General features: G+C 42.4%; 3 protein-coding genes across 10 annotated transcripts in view; all 3 read right to left on the reverse strand.

Annotated features, from left to right (window-relative positions):
- Positions 1-2,063, reverse strand: part of pla2g12b (phospholipase A2, group XIIB) — a 51,335-nt gene extending 49,272 nt beyond the window's left edge. For 2 of the 3 annotated variants that reach the window (XM_061039501.1, XM_061039500.1), the window contains exons 1-4: positions 1,469-2,063; positions 1,136-1,402; positions 497-585; positions 206-371 (exon numbers count right to left, since the gene is read on the reverse strand). In XM_061039501.1, the coding sequence (XP_060895484.1) occupies positions 206-371; positions 497-585; positions 1,136-1,402; positions 1,469-2,048 (1,102 nt within the window). In that variant the 5' untranslated portion in view covers positions 2,049-2,063. The remainder of the gene's footprint in view (positions 1-205; positions 372-496; positions 586-1,135; positions 1,403-1,468) is intronic. The other variant, XM_061039502.1, reaches the window with a different exon arrangement.
- An 852-nt stretch (positions 2,064-2,915) lies between these two features.
- Positions 2,916-8,358, reverse strand: LOC132975149 (uncharacterized protein C6orf118-like). The gene is made up of 11 exons (XM_061039499.1): positions 7,643-8,358; positions 7,016-7,071; positions 6,275-6,930; positions 5,790-5,912; positions 4,308-4,361; positions 4,075-4,199; positions 3,924-3,985; positions 3,562-3,737; positions 3,368-3,421; positions 3,184-3,245; positions 2,916-3,083 (listed from the first exon to the last, which is right to left on the reverse strand). Exons 2-11 carry the CDS (start codon positions 7,038-7,040, stop codon positions 3,041-3,043), a joined length of 1,380 nt encoding a protein of 459 aa, XP_060895482.1. The 5' UTR covers positions 7,041-7,071; positions 7,643-8,358; the 3' UTR covers positions 2,916-3,040.
- A 555-nt stretch (positions 8,359-8,913) lies between these two features.
- Positions 8,914-20,150, reverse strand: part of pde10a (phosphodiesterase 10A) — a 72,916-nt gene continuing 61,679 nt past the window's right edge. For 4 of the 6 annotated variants that reach the window (XM_061039486.1, XM_061039487.1, XM_061039492.1 and 1 more), the window contains 9 exons: positions 19,538-19,680; positions 17,501-17,584; positions 17,255-17,405; positions 16,996-17,151; positions 15,477-15,667; positions 15,259-15,370; positions 14,964-15,044; positions 14,186-14,274; positions 8,914-11,486 (listed from right to left, as the gene is read on the reverse strand). In XM_061039486.1, coding sequence (XP_060895469.1) covers positions 11,384-11,486; positions 14,186-14,274; positions 14,964-15,044; positions 15,259-15,370; positions 15,477-15,667; positions 16,996-17,151; positions 17,255-17,405; positions 17,501-17,584; positions 19,538-19,680 — 1,110 coding nt within the window. In that variant the 3' untranslated portion in view covers positions 8,914-11,383. The remainder of the gene's footprint in view (positions 11,487-14,185; positions 14,275-14,963; positions 15,045-15,258; positions 15,371-15,476; positions 15,668-16,995; positions 17,152-17,254; positions 17,406-17,500; positions 17,585-19,537; positions 19,681-20,150) is intronic. The other 2 variants (XM_061039488.1, XM_061039489.1) reach the window with 1 other exon arrangement.

A 20,150-nucleotide genomic window follows, 5' to 3' on the forward strand; every position in this document is an offset into this window, starting at 1 on the left:
TGATCAAATACAGGATCAGAGTGGATTTAGAACAAGAAACTTCACACACATGTTTCTGGGAGTGTTCTCCCTCTCCTTCGTTGCAGCAGCTTCTGGTTAAAAATATATGACTAAAGATCTGAAGTTTCTTTAAAAGTGCTCCCGATACTACCGGCCATTTGTATCATTTTAAAACGTGGTATCAATAACAGTGTCAATAACTCACCCTCCACTTTGGACACAAAGCCCAGACTCTTGTTGACGTCAGAGCAGATGTCATGCAGACACGAGCGAAACTTGGAGTCACAGTCGTACTTGCCCGCTCCACAGGTGTCGTAGCACATGTCGAGCTGGTCGCAGCACTTTGTCATCGCCGGGATCCCCATGTCGAGCTGTCATCAAGAGACACAACAACAACATGTCAGAACATTTAATGCATCACGTTTCTAACCCCTTGTGGTCAGCTGAGGTAAGCAGGTTAAATATTGTCGTTCTGGGCTGTTTGGTGGCCACCTACAACATCATTCACCTGGAATCCAACCAGAGAGGAGCTGCAGCCGTTGGGCTCAGGGAGCTGGTAGCCGGGACGAGACTGAGGAATCTCTCCTGCAGAAAAAAGAAAACAAAAAAAACCAAACAACTGTGATGAGAGTGAAGGCCCATTAATTAACTCATGATGTCATCATGTACTTCTAGTGAAGGACCTACATGATAACAGTGCAGCTCTGTTCCTGGGCGTGTGTCGATTCACAGATAAGATGTGACTTCTGTTTGAGAACATCTGCACTGATTGCATAACTGTAAGTACATCTGCCTTCCAGACTGATAAGCACGATGTGTTCAGGTTTCATTATCAGCAGCCTGGAGGACCTAGCACTCTGTCTTGGATAAAGTAACACGTTGCAGATAAACTGATTGATTGATTTAGGTCTTGAAGTGTGCAAAATAAGCAATTAGAAATCGATAAAACACGGTGAAATGATCAACTTAGAGCTCGGGAATCGATTTTTGTCCTGAAATGTGCAACGACAAAAAAAAACACATTGGAGCCTGAGGAAAAATTGGATGTGGGGACCATAACTATATTGACTTTTCTGAAAATTGATCTGCAAGTTCTCTGATCTTTAGATATCTCTAAGACAAAATGAACTCTTACCGTATCTGCAGCGGTACTGACACACGCCATCCTGTCCCCCCACCAGCTCCACCAGGGAGTCGAAGTAGCCGTTCACGGTCTGGAAACTACTTCTGATAGAGTTGAAGCTCCAACTGCTGCTCTCTTCCTGAGCCAATGGTGCGTTCAGGGCCTGTTCTGTTGGGACTGGTTTGATTTCATTGTCTTCTTCTTCCTTCTCCTGAGCAGGTTTCTCCTGGGTGTCAGCTTCATCTAAAGTTTTCTCCGGGGCGATATCTTCTTCAGCAGGTTTCTCCTGGGTGACAGCTTCATCAGATTCAGGTTTCTCCTGGGTGACAGCTTCATCAGATTCAGGTTTCTCCTGGGTGACAGCTTCATCAGATTCAGGTTTCTCCTGGGTGGCAGCGTCCTCATCAGACGGTTGTGTCTCGGTTACTGCTTCACTTATAAAAGCTTCCACAGCAGGGGTGTCTACGGCGGGACTGTCGCTTTTTGTCTCTGGCTCTTTTGCTGTTGCACCATCCGCTTCAGGGGCGTCCACTTCAGGTTTGTCGGCAGCTGGGTCATCAGCTGCAAGTATTTCTGCCCCTAAATTGTCATTAAAGAGGGAATCATCTGCAGGTTCCACTTCCACATCGGCAGGAGCTACACCTTCTACAGCTGCATCCAAATCAGCTGCATCGGTGACAGCGGGCGCCCCCTCCTCCTCCTCCTCAGCTCGGGCCTGGTAGTGGCCTAAAGTGGCACAAATGCCCGTGGACACACAGAGGAGGAGCAGGAGCACAGTCCGGAGCAGCATGGTGGTGTTGACAGGTTGACAGGAGGACAGAAGAGTGAGCGACAACAACACACTCTGCTCGTACTGACTCTGCCAGCCGGAGAGCAGACTTTGACCTGTGATTAGGTGCGAGCAGACAGCAAGGCAGTCTGTCATGTCGGGGGCAAAGGTCAACCACATGTCAATCAGAAAGAGATCTGAAATAATCCCTCTAATCCTCTCACTCTCTGTTTCTTGAGCACATTAAATTAGTAATTTGATCACAGGTTTATCCACAAAGATGTAATTGGATTTTTTATGACTCAGAAGTCAAACGGGGGCTGAGCCGGGAGGGAAACTGTCTTTTAGCACTCGGCCTCTCTGAATGCCGACATTTCGTTCATGACCTTTGTGAAGACATCGCAAACATCAAATCGTCTTCTCTCTGTTTTTTTCATAAAGGTCAGAGAAGAATTAAACTTCAGCACAGGGAGAAGTACAAACAGATCATAAGATTCATTCAGCATGTCTCTGCTGCCCTCTTGTGTTCGGTGAGTGATGTGCAACGAGTGCTCGGGGAAATAGACCTTCACCACCTCAAGTGTTTGTTTTTCAACCACGAGGAGGAAGTTGTTCATATTGACAAATACTAATTGGACTTCCCTGGATAACTGAAGCTATATTATGAAGAGAGTAAACAGCTGATGTCTAATCCTCTCTTGCAAAAACCAAAAGAAAATACTAACAGCGGTGCAATCAAGGAAATGTTTGCTGCACTGTTCCCGAGCCTTTGCACTTGTCGGCTACCTTAAATACTTCCTCTACCTTTATCAGCTACACCAAAAGCTGCTGAAGTGTTGCATGGTCAAACTAAGAAAACAGTAAAATACACATAAGAGAATAAAACTCATTAAGTGTCCAGACTGCATATGAAGCCATCTAACTTCTGAACCTCTTACTGTCAACATTTCTAAGTTTCCCTGCAGGACTTTTTTAAAAATGTTTTATTTAAGCCTGCTGATGGTTGCTGTACATTTAACCGAGGATCTAATGTGTTATTTCTAATACAGATACTTTTTAGATGTGTTACGATAACGCAGTAGGCGGGTTTAAAGATGATTTTTTAATCTCAAGAGTTCATCCTGAGGTTCACTTGCTGATGAAGGTTTTCAGTCTGTTTGTAGATCACAGTGGATATCTTGCCACAACATCCTGAAGGTAAAACATTAGAAAGTGTCCGTCAGATCTTTCAAAGGTCAAAGGTCATCCAAGAGAAATCTGCTCTGTGTGTTATGTGATAAATGACATGTACCGTCTGCAGGCCTTGCTCGCTTTCTCTCTGCCCAGCAGCATGTCGATGTCGTTCTCCAGATCCTTAAAGGAAAGATTACGGAGTCAAAAAAAAGTGACGGACTATCTCACAGCAGGAAATGCATTCAGAATCAGTAATACTTGAAAAGTGATGATATGGTGGGAAGAGGGTCAAACTCCCTTGCCTTGTTGGCGGCCTTCAGACGGTGATTTGAGGCTATCAGTCTCATTATCTCAGTCTGGAAGCAAACGAGGGGAGAAAGTTGAAGAAACTGCAGACGTGTGTGTTTTAACCACTCCCCAAAAACACCTCCTGATCGGACTCTACTTTTTGAAAGGTCACTGTTTTGTGTAATTCAAGCAGCTTGTGTCTCTGCACCTTTTTATCTTTGATACATCTTTGTGTGCTCGTGGTTGTAGCAGCCGGTACCAGTTTCTCCTTCATCTCCTCCTCCAGCTGTTGGACCTCCCTCCACATGTTCAACACCTGAAGCCTCTTGGATTGGACGCTGTCGATGGTCGTCCCTCTTTCCCCCAGCTTTGACGAAGCTAGATCTGTCCAAACACAACAAAACCAGCTCTATAGAAACAAATGTTACACAAATACACCTGCAGGCTTATTTAAAAATAACTACCAAACTGCCTTAAAGGAAGAATGTGCGACATGTTACACATACATATATCATAAATCAAGTCTATGCTGCAGCATTTTATCATAATATACAGTAAATAGAGGCTTACCCGTCATGTCACTGTCCTCTGGGCATTTTTTAGCTTGAACAATCTCTAATTCATTTTGAACTCTGAGGTAAAAACAAAAGGACAAACTTGTTAAAACTAATAATGACAACCATGTACAGATAGATATGCGTGTGACAGATCCTTGCAGTACCGCTGATTGTCCTCTAGAGCTCCTCCGACCTCCTGTTCGAGCCTGCAGACCTCCTCTTCAGCGTCTTCCAGCTCCATCCCTCTTACTCTGCCATCGCTGAAATCTTTAAGTGATGTTTTGATTGACTGCAACAGAACAACAAATTACATGTATGCAAAAGAGAACGGCATGCTTAATCTGTGACTCCTTCATTCTCCAAGGGCTCTGTCATTATCTATAGAGAACATGTTTACCATGTCAGGTGTTTGGGAAGCCATCAGGTGGTTGACATACAAATCATACTCCGTCTGGAAGACAAAAGAAATCTCTGCTGATGGGATTGTCAAATGGATAATTTTAATCAACTTAAACTATGTCACACTGCAGCTGATGGAGGGAACTGAAGACTTTAAATATCACATATTCTGCAAAATCCTCTTCTCCATGTTTCTCTGACTCTACCATGTTTCTCTAGTCCGTCTTCAAACCCCCCAATGATGAGAAAAGTCCATCCTCTCTGTCTTCTGCCTGCTCCACTTTTCAGAAAATGTGTGCTCAAACAGGCCGTTTGTAGATTTTCCCTTCATGACATCACAAAGGGCAGTAGCCCCTCCCCCAGGTGGGTGACACTCCCACAGCTAGGTGTTTGTTCTGTCCTCTGAGTCTGCCTTCTCACCGTAAACAATAGGACATGGAGCGAGAAAGCACCGAGTACAGCCAAGCCCTTCCAGAGAGGGGGCGTGGTCAGACACAGCTCATTTACATATTTAAAGGTACAGACACAGAAACAGTCTGTTCTGAGCAGGGCTGAAATAGAGGGGTTTATAGACATGATCAAATACAGGATCAGAGTGGATTTAGAACAAGAAACTTCACACACATGTTTTGAGGAGCTCTGAGACTTATTTAAACTGAAGAAGAGGAGGAGAATATGTGACCTTTAAACCCAAACACACTGTCTTATGTTAAAGTCCCGATTAGATGGAACTTTGAGAGCATCTAACGGTCGTGTCAGGACATATTTCCTACTAAAAATAAGGTAATATTGATGTAAAAATACTCATATAATGCTGATTTTCTCAGGGGTACATTAAGATAATAGAATATAGTGTACACCTGAGAGAAAAAGTATAATGTGAAAGGACAGCAACTACACTTCTTAAGTGTTGGGTCCTGTTGTAGATTATGACCCCATGTGCTGATTTTAACCATAAAGCGTTTTCTTTGTGTGTGCGGATGTGGTGTGTTTCTTATTAATATCTGTATATATATTATTTTTTGCTCCTTCTTTTGCTTCTTTTGACTCCACTTGAATGTAATGAAATCAAGATATATTCTATATATAAATAAAAACAATTCAAGAAAAATATTCTGGTAGGTCAAATTGGATTTCTGTTGCATGACATTTTAAATTTAATCTTTTACTCATTACACCAAATAAATGTTTAATTAATTATAACGCTGCACACTAATGGCAGCAAACAGTTCGACTTACAGGGCGAGCAAAGCAAAGAAACATAAAGTTTCATGACTCTGAGACATTTTTTTATGAATGAGCTCTGATCCAACAGTTGCCCTCTGCTGAACTCGCTCCCCAGCGAATCCTGACCAGGTTCCAGTTGTTGCTCTACTTCCGCCTGCTACACCAGGGACTCGCTCTCGCTCTCTCTCGGCTCTAATACGTCTGAAAGCACATGCTAAAAATGTGCTAGTGGGTACAGAGGAAATGGAAAAACCTTAATTTCCCTCAGGATGCGTCCAAATACTGGCGAGCCGTCACAGACATCATCAAAGACGTCACTGAACACGGCGAGGCGGTCTCTGCTGGGCCGGCTGTGCACTGACAGCTTCTTCAGCTCCTGGGTGTGACATGGACACACACACACACACACACACACACACACACACACACACACACACACACACACACACACACACACACACACACACACACACACACACACACACACACACACACACACACACACACACACACTCTCACACACACTCTCACACACACACATGCATAACATTTGCAAATTCAGATGTTTGTGAAAGTGTGTGCGTGTCTTTATTCATGCACCTTCTGTAAGAGTGTTTTTGAGAACTTTTCAGAATTTCCATCTCATGAAAAATGGAAATAATAGCATGCCTAACATTTTAAAAAAGTGCACTTACAAGACTGGTGACATGATGTTATGATTCCTGTGACCATCCTTACCCTTTTTAGTTTCCTCTCATGTGTTTCAGCAACATTTATTCCAGCCCAGAGCTCCTGCTGCTTTGTGATGACTTGCCTGCCTAAGAGTTGTTTCGGCCCTCCCTGTCCCACATCCTTCAGGCCCTCCTGGTCAGAGAGGCTTGCGCTCGATTGCAGTTTCCCCGCCGGATCAGGAGGAGAGTCTGACCTTTTCTCGGGATGGGCTCTCACCTGCACAGGCAAGGAGTTTGAGGGCATACAAACAATCTCAGGTAGGCTTATATCGTCCTCTCTTTTGTCAGCATGTGATGAACAATCAGTCATTGGATCCTCTCTTGACCTTGAGACCTCACACTGCACTAAGGCTCTGCAAGTGGAGAACTTAGAGGGAGGGTCTTCTTTGACTTCTTTCCTCTTTATGTCGGCCAGTGGATAAATCTGTTTCTGCCGGTGTGTCAGAGGGCCTAGAGGATCATCCTGGCCCTGAGATGCCCTCCAAAAGGACTTCTTCACCTCCCTCTGGGGCAGGCTCTGGTTCAGGCTACGAGGCCCCAGGTGACCTGAGGAGTAGGTCAGGATATCCGCCTTCTGACCAGCTTCAGCAGCCTGCAGCAGTCTGTGGATGTCGCCTCCAAAATCCCCCTTCTTTGCCTTGCTACCGCCGGACATGGCTATGACTGCAAATGTAAAGTTTGTAAGTAAACACAACAACACACAAACACATTCAGCACTGCAAATACATGTTTTTAAATTTTATTCAACCTTGATTAAAGCAGGTTTGTCCCATTGAGATTAAGAACCTCTTTACCAGGAGAGACCTGGACGAGATAGTCAGCAGAAAAAACACAAAGTTACAGAGTAAACCAGAGGGAGACAAGTTACAAAAACACACATTTGCATTAAAAGAGAACCATCTATGAGTCAAATCTGGGATTCAGTCGAGCTAAAAACATCGACATCATATTGACTCTGCTTCCAACAAAGGAAGAAATCTGTAAAAATGTTGATTAAAATAATGGTAATAACAAAGTGTATTGTTGTATTTGCTCACTATGAGAAATTAGACATCCAGAAAACACAGAAAAACTAAATCTAACTTAAAAAAATCTGAAAAGGTGTGCCTTTTAATTAATTTAGAAGAATATTGACCTTATTATTTAGCAGCCTAACTTCACTGCATGTATGGTTTAATATTAAAAAAAACAAATAGGCCTTCATAACTTTTGTAAATCCAGATAAATCAAAGCAGGATTCACGAAAATCACGAGGCACCTAAAGGAGCAAACAGTGCCCCGTATGTTCGCTAACGTTACTTTAATATCATTTTAAAACAAACTTAACGTATTTGAACAAAGCAGGTGTAAACAAAACCCAACAGAATAACCTCACCTGTTAGATAATTACACCTGCGTGCCCTGCCATGACACAAAAAAACAAACTTTCTTCTTCGGGATCCACCGTCCAGCAGGCTGCTCTCTTTACTTCGGTTGCCAAGGAGACCGAGCCGCGTAATCAGAGACCGAGCCGCGTAATCAGTGCCCGCTCTGCGCGTAATGCCTGCGTTGCGTTCAGTGTCTTGGTGATAATCGTACCCATGAGCTTTCAGGTGCGAGATCTCATTTGTACATCATGACACAAATAAGCTGCATTATAAAGAATGCAAACACAAGGCTACAACTGAGTGATGTTGCTGGCTACATGCAGCACTTGGAAAACATTATTTTTTTCTATAGATAGATTATGTTGTTATATTGTTATATTTAACTGCATGTTATTGGGAAGTGGCCAATAGTTTTGTAAATCCTATTCTTTTCTTACGTCAAAGAAATGTAAGGAAAGTAAAAAAAAAAAAAAGAAGGGAGAATTTAAAGCAACAATATGTAATCTTTCAGCTTTAAACAATTGTTTGAAAGTTGATCTAAAAGTACAATAACTTTTAATAGGGAGAAAAGCATCTCGCTCATGTCCACAGAGCGCCTCCGGTTGCCTGTTCGCTGCACTATGTAACTTTGGCAGCGGGCCGCAGCTCTCCCATGAGAAGTGTGTACAACTTTACAGCACTACATCACAGAGCAACCTTCAGCTCTAAAAAGAAACCAGTTCGGCTCCTCCCCTTGTGTATAAAAGCTGTTTTAGTCAAGAACTAGAGAGAAGAAGAAGAACATACTCACTGATTATTTGGATGTTAGTAAGAGTTTTTAGATCACGCTCATTCTGTGTCAGTTTATGTGCAATGTGAAGCTACGAGCTAACTAAAGAGCGCTAACATTAGCATGCTAACACAACAATGCAGGTCACAGGTGATTGCAGCTCGAGTATAGGACAATTTTTGCCCGCCGCTCACACTTGACTCCTTGGTGTGAATGCGAGCAGAGAGGGGTTGGAGGTGTGTCTCTGGAGGAGAGCGGAGGCTTCAGTACGGAGGAGGCGTGGCCAAACTGCAGTTTGTTTTGGTTTCATGCTGGTGCTCAAGGGCGACATCTACTGGATCAAAAAGTTGCAGATTCTTCCTTTAATAAATGGACCATATAAAGTGCAATCAAAGAGAGCCTCCCAACCCCGTCATAACTCTATAAATAACCAGTACTTAAGTACTAAAAGTAAAATATTTAAAAGACAAAGTAAGTGAAACAGAAACAAAGGAGGATCAGGCACAAACGTGTTTTTCATGTATTTAATAAAAGTCATTTGGGCTACTGCTCTTACATTTACAGTTGAGACATTCCGCTTTATTCTGGGTAACAGTAACATGTCGAGACCGTTTTGTTTATCTTAATGTTTACTTTGTACAAAACAAAAAAGGCCAACATTGTTTCTCTTTGTATAAAAAATATAAGTTAATTTAAATTTTTAACTCTAATTAAGAAAATAACAATAGTAATAATAGCAATAATAATAATAATAATCATCATCATCAATAATTATAATAATAATGATAAAGATCATAAGCTAAACATAGTGCAGACAATGGGATATAACTGGTGCTGAAAAGTAGAAGGGACAGTGCAGTGTTATGGACTTAACCATGTTCTCAGGAGGGGGCGCTGGAGGGGTTAGAGACAGTCAAGTCATCACACACACACACACACACACACACACACACACACACACACACACACACACACAGTGTACACACCCAGTCAGAAAGTGCATGACTGCCATTCAGTTTAGCACCATCAGAGCACACATCGTACACAGTACACACCTTATTACCGTATTATGCAAAACTATATAGAAACTTCAGTTCAGGTGCATGCTAGTTTGTTGCTCTTGGTTGAAGCTTACTGGAAGCGATTCTGGAAAAAGTAAGACAGAGCACATCATGGAAACGGCCAACGACCAATGAGGATCTGCAATCAACAAAAACATTCATCATAATGTACATTCACACACATTTGGGAGCCACAGTACCAGTCGTTAAAACAAATTAATTCAAGGGGTAATTTCAGTCTTAGAGGGACAATGTCCACTGGAATGACGTTTAAAGACAATGTTTTTTGCCTTTTTGGAAGATCTTGGAAACTCGTTTTGGAAGCCCCCCCCCCCCACCCCCCCACCCACCCACACATGTAAGTCCTTGGAGGATTATTCATCTCCGTCTACATGTCAGGGGAATCAGGGGAGCTTCTGTAGCCAATGCTCTTAAGTTGCAACCCGAAATAAAAAAAACATGATGCACGTTAGATTTACAGGTTTTTGAATTCATGTGAAATGACAAAGCAGATGATTGTTGAGGCTTCCTGCTGAGCTGCTTTGGGTGTGTTCAGTGTTTGAAATGTTTTAGGGCTACAGCTTGATGAAGAAAAAAACTGTATCAGCTACAACTTATTCCCACTCTTCTTTTATCGTCATTAAATCCGAATGCCTGGACTTGTGTGGTGTAAATCATGACGCCGCCTGGACATCAGATAAGGTCAGACAGCGCTGTGAAAAGTTTATTGTGCCACTGACAAAACAAACAAATCTGTATAATCCGCTGTGACAACTCTGCCGACTTGTGCGGTATCCTCATTTTTTTATCGTGTTTTATTCATGCTTGTAAAAAATGATTACTGATTAATGAGGAGGAACCAGATTGTAGTGTCAAATAATTCATGATGAGATTGTGGCGTCAAAAAATGAGAGAAATTCAATAGTGTGCAGGGCTTGGCTTACTATAAGTGATGTGAGACGGATGCTATTTGTGCATCTTTGTCCCGTCCTGCATGCATCATTACTGCCGGCCTAGGATCAGATCCTATTAATCAGAAGAGAGTTGATGTACTGTGCAGCAGGTTTCTAAATGCCAGGGGCTGGGTGGGGGTGGGGGGGTGGGCACGGGGGGGCAGTGCTGTGGGGTCCACTTCAGGGGAGAAACATTGTGACTCTCTTGTGACTGTGTTCACAAGTGTGGACATTATCTAACTCCTCCTCGTCACAGTTCAACCACGTTTAGTAGACTCTGCTGCGGGGGGATTTCTGCCATCTCCACCTAGAATAGGCTGTGTGTCTTTTTATTCAAGTACTGCAAAGGATTTTTGCTCAAAAAAGTAATAAAAAAAAAAAAAAAACACATTCACCTTCTCAGTAAGGTGGCACGACACCACGCATCTGCTCTACACATTCCTTCTGTCTCTGGGAAAAACCTTGCTGAAGTAGTGCGCGTACGATAAACCTACCACAGAAGGCAAACAGTACCATTAAAAAAAAAAAAAAAAGCCTGAACCCACGACCATGTTTCACATATTGTAGCCTGTGAAAGGTTCAGAGTAAGGCCTCTGCAAGATACAAGACCATAAAAGAATCAGCTCAAATAAAAAAACAAAAAGAAATAAAAACAGCAAAACTGAAAACGGCACAAAAGTCCATTCTACCGAGCGAAACTCCCGAGCTGAGTGGATGCAGATAAGACGGGTCAGAGTGTCTCTGCGTCGTCCGTCTTGTCAGTCTCTGGGAAGCGGTGAAACCGTCAGTGTTGACACCTCCGTCACCCAGTGAGGTAACTGTGTGTTTTCAAAGTCAAGTCGCTTTTCAGCTGATCTGCCTCCTGCTCACACAGGATTTGTGGTTTTCTTCCATACCGACAGTTACAGGGTCCGTGGCAGGATTCAGGTTGTATTCCTTTGGTGGGCCAGAAACCCCCTTTGGTAGTCAGTTATCCACCTTGACGGGGCCTGAGGAATCTGAAGGCCGGTTGGGCATGATGTCCTCCAACTCTCCCCGTGAGATCTTCTCCCATTGGCCCAGGTTCTCCCTGCAAACACAAAGCAGCTCCATCATATTCTGCAGGTTTTTAAGTTAGCGAGCGGTGATGAGCTCAGTTTTAAAGTTAAAGGTGACATATCCTCCTCCTCTTCTTCAGTGTAAATAAGTCTCAGAGCTCCTCAAAACATGTGTGTGAAGTTTCTTGTTCTAAATCCACTCTGATCCTGTATTTGATCATGCCTATAAACCCCTCTATTTCAGTCCTGCTCAGAACAGGCTGTTTCTGTGTCTGTACCTTTAAATATGTAAATGAGCTGTGTCTGACCACGCCCCCTCTCTGGAAGGGCTTGGGTGTACTCGGTTCTTTCTCACTCCATGTCCTATTGTTTACGGTGAGAAGGCAGACTCAGAGGGCAGAACAAACACCTAGCTGTGGGAGTGTCACCCACCTGGGGGAGGGGCTACTGCCCTTTGTGATGTCATGAAGGGAAAATCTCCAAACGGCCTGTTTGAGCACACATTTTCTGAAAAGTGGAGCAGGCAGAAGACGGAGAGGATGGACTTTTCTCATTATTGGGGGGTTTGTAGACAGACTAGAGACACATGTTAGAGTTAGAGGAACATGGAGAAGTGGATTTTAAATAATATGTGACCTTTAAACAAGATTTTTCACAGAAATAGTAACTCTGAGTCTTTTCATAATCCTTCACAAACTCTTAGATCTTCTGCAGCCAGTTTTCACAACACAAACAGGCCAAAATGGTCTTTCCTAAATAGATTAATAATAAAAAAAAGTCTCATCCTTAAATGGATTAGGCAGTTATTAAACTGCTGCTAATTTATAGCTTTGTTATCTTCAATTAAATTCTGTAAATTCCATTGTAGGTAGTGATGGGCAAGCTTTTTGGTATAAAATGTATTTTCACTCTGCGGCCACAAGGGTGTGAGCATGAGCATCAATAGGGAGAGTCAGAACTTCAAAACATGAAACCTGAAAGTATAAAACTGTAGAAATGATGAGTAAGTAGAAATAGGATGTGAAATGATGATCAGAAAATGTGCAACAATCATTGTCACAAAAACATCATAAAGTCAAACTAAAGTATATCAAAGAACTCAAAATTATAATGAATTTTCACTTGTGTTCAAAACTAGAATATCAGTGGTCCACACAGCCGCTCTGCAGGAGTGTCATACATTAGTCATCTGTTGCAGCCGTTCCTTCACTTCTTGTTGTCATCAAGGTAACCCCCCCCCCCCCCCCCCCCCCCCTCTGTGCTATAATCAAGCCTGACGTACGAGTGCACCAAGTGCTGCCCTTTGCTGCCATTCCATTCAATTATCAGGCCTGATGCAGTTTACACGTCTGTGGGGCTCCGCGGGGTCTGGGCCTGCTGCCACCCCAGAGCACCGGTGCTGACGTACAGCAGGAGCTTAAATATTACACCGCTCGCTTTGTTTGCATTCCCCACAGATCAAGGTCACTACGAGTCGCAGAAAGGGCGGCGGGCGTGCAACATGATCCCGCTCAACAATAAGAAATGACACATATGAATACATTCTCACACTCCTATTGGATGTGACATGCACTCAGTTTCCTGTTAGCACACAATAATAATCCTAACCTTCACTTATAGACACATTTATTTTGGGGTTTTTTATGCCGTTGTTTAGACAGAGGGCAGTGGATAGTGTAAGAGATCGAGGAGAGAGAGAGAGAGAGAGAGAGAGTGGGGAATGACATGCGGGAAAGGAGCTACAGGTCAGACTTGAACCCGGGCCACCTGCTTGGAGGACTATATCCTCGGCACATGGGGTGCGTGCACCAACCACTAGGCCACCGATTCCCCAGAGCAAACCAAGTAACAAAAGGCTTCATCGAGTGAGGAAAATAAATCAAGTCGTAAACTCTTTAGGTTTCAAAGTAGAATAGATTTCAATAAAATGAAGGCAAAGTGAAATGGAAGAAATAATAAAAAAAACATCAATAAAGTTAAAAGAAATAAGAACAGAAATGACAGGATTCATTTTTAGTCGGGTATTTGGATCAGACTAACACCTCTGCTCGAGGATCTCATGAGATACTTAGAGGTCAGAGATTTAGTGGGGAGCAAGGTCACAGAGACTTAAAAAGTTAACATTCAAATCTTCCATTTTATTCTGACACATAAAGTGAGAAAGACTTCAAAAGGTTAAAAAAAAAACTGGAGTGACGTGATCATGTTTTTTTTGTCTGGTTAAAGTCGACCAGCTAAGTTCATAGTTCTGCAGAATCAGAAATAGTTATAGCAGAAAGTAAGTTTGAAACAACACCCGTACTGTAGCATGTGAGTTTAGTTTTTAACTTCAGAGGAATGTTTTAATGTGCACCTTTCCACCAGCATGCACACACACACACACACACACACACACACACACACACACACACACACACACACACACACACACACACACACACACACACACACACACACACACACACACACACACACAAATACACACGTCAGTCATTTCTTTCTGTGAAATGTTTTAGATGTAAAATCAGCAATATTGTGAAAATAAACTTTGGATAATTTTCATATTTTCTGACATATTTCACAATGAAGTATAAATATAAAAACAACAATGATAAAGTTATTTCAATATATTTCTCTCTGTGGTTAAGACCTCGCCCTTTAAAGCCCACCTTGGAGGAGGGAACTTTCCCCTCACTCTTTAAAAAAAAAAAAAAAAGCATGGTGTTCTCACCTGCAGGCTCTCAGAAGAGGACTGGACGGAGGGAAAAGCTCTGATAGCGTCGTGTAACATGGGATCGCAACAGCGTTGTAGAATCCCACCTTAAAGCAAGACACAAACAACACACAAACAAAAGTTAAAAAATCAGCAAAACAAACAAGGCGGCAGCAACAAGAGCATCTTACTTCTGGAGTTTTGCCTTTTGGTAATGAAAGAATTAAACATGAATCAAAGAAAGAGAAAGCCCCAGAGGTCTCACTCTCTCAGATTTCAAAATTGCCGCATTTTGTGCTGGTAAAAAATAAACATCCCAGACGCCTGTGCTGACAAGACGCATTAATCAGAAACCAGGATGCTAGTATTTATCATGTATACAGGGATATGAATAACCAGGTTTCTCTGTGTGCATGTTTATTTGAACATATTTTCAGATTGAATAATTTCAGTGATTTTTAAATTTTCTATTTTAATGTTTCTTTTCTTTCCTCTGTCATGATGCTTTTGATGTCTTGTGTGAAGCACTTTGAATTGCCTTGTTGTTGAAATGTGTGACATAAATAAACTTGCCTTGCATGTAAACACTAAATCCCAAATATGATTAAAACCCGGATTAGACTCATGACCGGGAATTTAAGTCCAGGATAAAGCACTGAAAGTAACTACAACTAGCTTCCCAAATGTGGTAATTGTTCACCATAAAAATGCAACAATAATCTACAGTTCAGTATGTGTGTGTGTGTGTGTGTGTGTGTGTGTGTGTGAGTAAGAGGGATTAAATTGTTGGTCCTACTTGGCCTTGGGGAACCTCATGCTTCTTATCTCTGTCCATCATGGGGATCGGCTGCGTCCCGATCTTCTTCATCTCGTCTCCCTGTGGAGGAAACAAAACCAGAAAGGAGACATTTCCTTTCATTCTTGCACACAGTGGCAAACCTTCAGAGCACAAGTCAAACACTAGTTTGTGGCTTGGAAATGTTTGGACAGGCTCGGTGCAGCAGCATTCAAAAGAACAAATCCGGTCCAGCCTGGTTTTTAACAGGAGCACAATCGTGACACTAAAAACTGTTTAAAGTGAAAATCTGTACCTCAGCCCAGAACTCAGCATAGATGTCGTTGGCTGTGAGTCGTGTGATTTGCCATTTCTTGGTAACAGAACACAGGTCACATGCTGTCATCATCAGACCAATCACACGGTCCCTGGAGGGCAGAGGAGTCTAGTTTTAGCCGTGCAGAGAAAAAACTCAATGCGCTATTTATGTGCTCCAAGTTCTTCTCTGTAAGACACTCTGAGACCTGCTCTGACCTCGAGTCGCGACCTGACCTGTGCGAGTGGTTGCTTAAGTCGAGCGCCTGCGAGGTCAGCAGCTCCGTCAGCTGCTGGTGGTTGTTGAAGTACAGGGCGAGGTCAGTGGCGATGATGGCCTTCCTGATGATCTCCAACACCTGCTCGTACTCGCTGGAATTCAGGTTGGAGAAAATATTGTGCCCTTCCAGCTATGAGAAACAAAGAGATCAATAAAAAAGCAAAAGCTCCACTTATGAGGCGTTCAGCTCAGCTGGACTGCAACAGGTTTGTAGTCGTCAAAAGTTCTCCTCAGGCTCACAGCAGATCCTGGAGGTTACACAAGGGGGCGCTCACAACTAAATGGTAAGAAACTTTCTAACAGTAATAAACAGTGTGTGTGTGTGTGTGTGTGTGTGTGTGTGTGTGTGTGTGTGTGTGTGTAGATGATCTGATAAACTCAGGATGTAGAATGACTTGACCAGTAAATGCACTTTGTGTTTGTGAACAATTGAATGCTGATATCTTGACTTCCTCCTCATGGTGCTTTCACACATGCACAAAACTCCTGAAAACTTTGAAATTGAAACTTGCAATTTTCAGGATTGAGCTGCAGGTGTGAACAAAATCAGCAGAATTTTCCCTCCGACTTTACCCAGAATATTTCCTGCCAGCCTCTTGGTAAATTTTCCTCGTGAAGTCGGGCTGAGTCGGTGTGAAAACGCATCAAGAAAATTCACTTTGAGTGAATGTTGGTGGTGCAGGAGGATGTTTATATCCTGCGACCTGCACACGACCATGACTGAATGCATATATAGTTGGGTGTCTGTGCTCGTAGTGGAACTACTCCACATGTTTTCTTACTGTATGTTTTGTTTATATTGTAAATATAACTTGAACTACATGTAGCACTGATATTATATGTAGGATATAAAAAAAACTGTTATCATCAGATTCTGTTGCTTCATCTGCCTCTTTTGCGTCGCTCTTTTTACTTCATGTCCTGCCTCCTGACACCCCCACCCCCCTCCCACAGTGAGATGTGTGTGTGCAAGGAAGTCAGGAAGATTTTAGGAGCAACCTGCATTCAATTTTCTAAAAAAAATGTTCTCAAAAATTTCAGGCCACGTGTGAGAAAAGGGTTAAATGTCCGCACAGTGTTCTGGAAAGTCTTCTGGGTGGAAACGTTGCCCTGCTTAAAATAGAGTTGCTCATTGCATGCAGACCTTTCTCTTTTTTTCTGCAGGTAAACAATTTCTTTGTCCTGCGCCTGTATGCATGTTGCTTGGATGTGTGCATACTGGAAAAAGGCAAAATAAAAGAATATAGGCCTTTTGTGTCCGGTCTTTTCATGCACATTGTTTCCCCCATTCTTTGCTTCCATCTGCAAGTCTGAGGTAAGCTTCCATAACAAAAACATCCATCCATCATCTAAACCGCTTTTTCCCGCTCTTTTTTGTGAATCTGTTCCAACCAAATATTAGAATTTAAAAGATGATAAAAACATTTAAATGTGTATTTCTGCATAGGAGAGCTCTACCTGTAGGATGGAGACAGTCTGAGAGAAGTGGTGTTGCTCCATGGTGGAGGTGGAGTACAGAGCAGCCAGCGGGTGGTCAAACTTCTGCAGGTACGTGTTGCTGTACCCCCGATGGTCCAGATCATGGCAGAGGCAGGCGATCAGCAGACCCTTCTTCTGTAAACGAGAGAAAAAAAGAAACATCTTGAAATTAAATCCCAAAGGAAAGATTTAGTTTGAAGGAGCAAATAAAACACAAAGTCCATGAGAAGCAGCAAACCTCTAGCTCTGTGAACATCCCGGAGGTCTTCTGCAGGATTGCGTACATGCAATGCGCCACCGTCACGGCGTGCTTCCAGTTGTGGTAGGGCACTCGCCGGTAGTTCTTCCGTACAGACATGGTGAAACGACACAGCTTCTCCAGCTCGAAGCTTCATCGAGGAGGAAATACACGATCATCCACAAACCACCTCAAACTTAAATGACAAACTGATGCGTACATCATCATGGCGATGTGAAGCATTACCTGGTCTTTCCACAGGAGTTATGGACCATGTAGATGAAGACAGCAGGCCAGATCTCCTCAAAGGGACTGATGTCAAAGTGGAACCTGGAGGGGTGAGGAGGAGGAGAGTCTCACATTCATGAAAGAGGATTTCAGTGAAAGACTGGTATGATGTAGTTTATGAAATATATATAATGGAACGGATAACTTTTTCTCTGAAGCTTCAGAAAAATTAATTTCAGGACCTCTGGATTAAATGGGTATCCTATATCTCCCCTAAACTCCCTTCTTTTGTTTAAGCTGGTTTTTATTTTAGATATGAAACCCTGTATTCTTCGTTTTTTTGTATTTGTTGTGGAAAATCACCCCTATTCTATTATTATTATTATTTTTTTCTATTTGATTAATTTCGTTCTGTATAAATTTACAAAAATGTGAAAAGAGGAATCACTCTATTGTCGAACCACAAATGAACAATATGTACAAATGTCTGTGAATGTGTGATTCTAAATAAATTAAAGGTCAACCACTAAAAAAAAAGAAAAAAAAAAGAAAGAGGATTTCTGAGTCTGTTTGTGTTGACCTCAGAAATCCAGGTTCATCTTTAGAGATAGGACAAGGAGCTCAGACATCCAGAGGGAGTGTGAAGGAGAGCTGCTACTCCTTTAAATCTAAAGGAGCCAGTTTATGTGACTTGGGCATCTGATTATAACGCCTCCCTTTGGAGGTCTTATGGGCACATCCCACTGGAAGGAGACACTGGTGTGGACCCTGAGATTGCTGGAGGGATTATCATATATCCCATCAGGCTCGGGAACGCCTTGGAATCCCCCAGGAGGAGCCGATAAGAGGGATGTCTAGGTCTTTCCACAAGTGAAAGTGTTTACAGTATATGCCTAGTATTATTTTATCTGTATTGTCATTTCTTGATTTATTTAATCAATGTAAATATGTTTGTGTTTTTTAACTTTTTACTATTTTTTACTAATTATACTACTGTGTTTGAGCTGATGGGGATCAATAAAGTTTATCTTTATCTTTAACAAGCGGCGCTGTATAAAAGAAAGACAAAGGATGGATGGATGTGTAAGATAGACAAAATGTCCAACCAGGCTGAGAAATAACATCAGTGCAGAAGAGACAATAACGCAGTTCCTTTAGTGACCACTTGAGGCCGACTCCAAATGTGAGTACATCCCCATGAGGAGCCTTTTAAAAATGTCCAACTTAAAGAGTAGAATTAAACATGTTTACAACCTTATGCAAAGACATTTTTGGTCTCTATGATACATTTTCTTTTTATGACAACAGTAAGTGAGGACAAACTCTAAAACACATTTTTTATACAACACATTTTCTTTATACCAATGTTTATTAAATACACTAAACCAGTCACTGAAGTTAATATCTGTGCTGCTTCTTTAAGTCTTTAATGGTAATATCTAACTAATAAAATGAGTCACTATAAGGCCTTCTAAAATGTTAACGTTTAATGTTTTTACATGTTAGCCTTAATTAGCAGGTATGGATGTCTGCACTCATGATACCTGGCCAGTAAGCTCATTCACTGTTTGTCATAAGTTGATGTTTTTTTGTGGCTGTCGGGACAGCCGTTAGCATTCTGCATAAAAGAGAAAATGGCTGTGGTGATGAGGAAGCTGGATCTTCTAAGTAACTTGGTTTATTTTGTTTCCCCGCTGCGCCCTCTCCCTACACAGATACTAGTGATCATGCAGCGAGTTTAGCTTCTTTGGGGGACCCGATGGTTAAATAGCTTTTCAGCCAGCTAATGATTTAGCCACAGGCATAGAGTGTACACAATATTTGGTAATGTAGCATTTCCTAACCTCTCCATCTCCGCCCTCTTGTCCAAACATGGTCACTTTTGCCTCCAGAACACGACGAACTAGAGGCTTTAAAAAAAAGTGGTTCTGTCCTTTATTTACACAATCCATGCTCTGGACTCTATCATCGTCCCTTAGGCCGACCACAGTCAAAGAAAGCAACCATACCCGGCTCTGAACCCGAACCTGAAGCTGAAGCTGAACAGGGACTCACATTTCGATCTCTTTGTAAATGGGTGCAGGGAGGTTGAGCTGGGTGAGGGTCTTCCATTCTTCCGATGTGCAGATGCTGTGATAAGACAGTTTCTCCATCGTCACTCTGTAAATGCATTCAGAGTGCCGGATCCTGTGGTACATCTGCAGAGACACACAGAGCAGCAATCAAAAAACCAGAACACCTCGGCGCTATAAACACCACAAGAACATCTTCTGTCCGATTCTTTATGTGTCACTGTTTGGAAGTTTCCAAGAGAGGTCACACAAAGTTAAAGTTATCCGCAACAGTCCCCGTATCATGTTTTATTTGTGCGCCTCCAAAAAAAAGCGTCTCCACATCTGGTTTTTATCCGTCCCCCCTTCCCAGACCGGCAGGAGCAAAAAAAGACGAGTCAGGTCAGCTCATGCGCCAAGCTTCACACCTTCCCCCCCCCCCACCATAAATCACCATAAATCAGGATCAGGGCCTGCGTGAGGTTTTCCTCGAGACGTGAAGCATAAATTACAGCTAAAACATAAATCCTGTCAGCGGACGGATGCAGACTCCTTGTCTTAAAATATTAACACGCCTCATCAATTTAAAAAAAAAAAACAACAACTTTGTGACGCTG

The sequence above is a fragment of the Labrus mixtus genome, chromosome 6, assembly GCF_963584025.1.
Source record: "Labrus mixtus chromosome 6, fLabMix1.1, whole genome shotgun sequence".
Lineage (NCBI taxonomy): Eukaryota > Metazoa > Chordata > Actinopteri > Labriformes > Labridae > Labrus > Labrus mixtus.

Excerpts from the sequence above, each read along its gene's own strand:
- LOC132975149 (XM_061039499.1), bottom strand. The coding sequence starts at position 7,040 with ATGGGACAAACCTGCTTTAATCAAG. Across the intron at positions 4,362-5,789 it reads GCATCCTGAGGGAAATTAAG|ACGGAGTATGATTTGTATGT; the intron begins GTTTTTCCATTT and ends TTTGTCTTCCAG. Across the intron at positions 3,246-3,367 it reads GTCTGAAGGCCGCCAACAAG|GATCTGGAGAACGACATCGA; the intron begins GCAAGGGAGTTT and ends CTTTCCTTTAAG.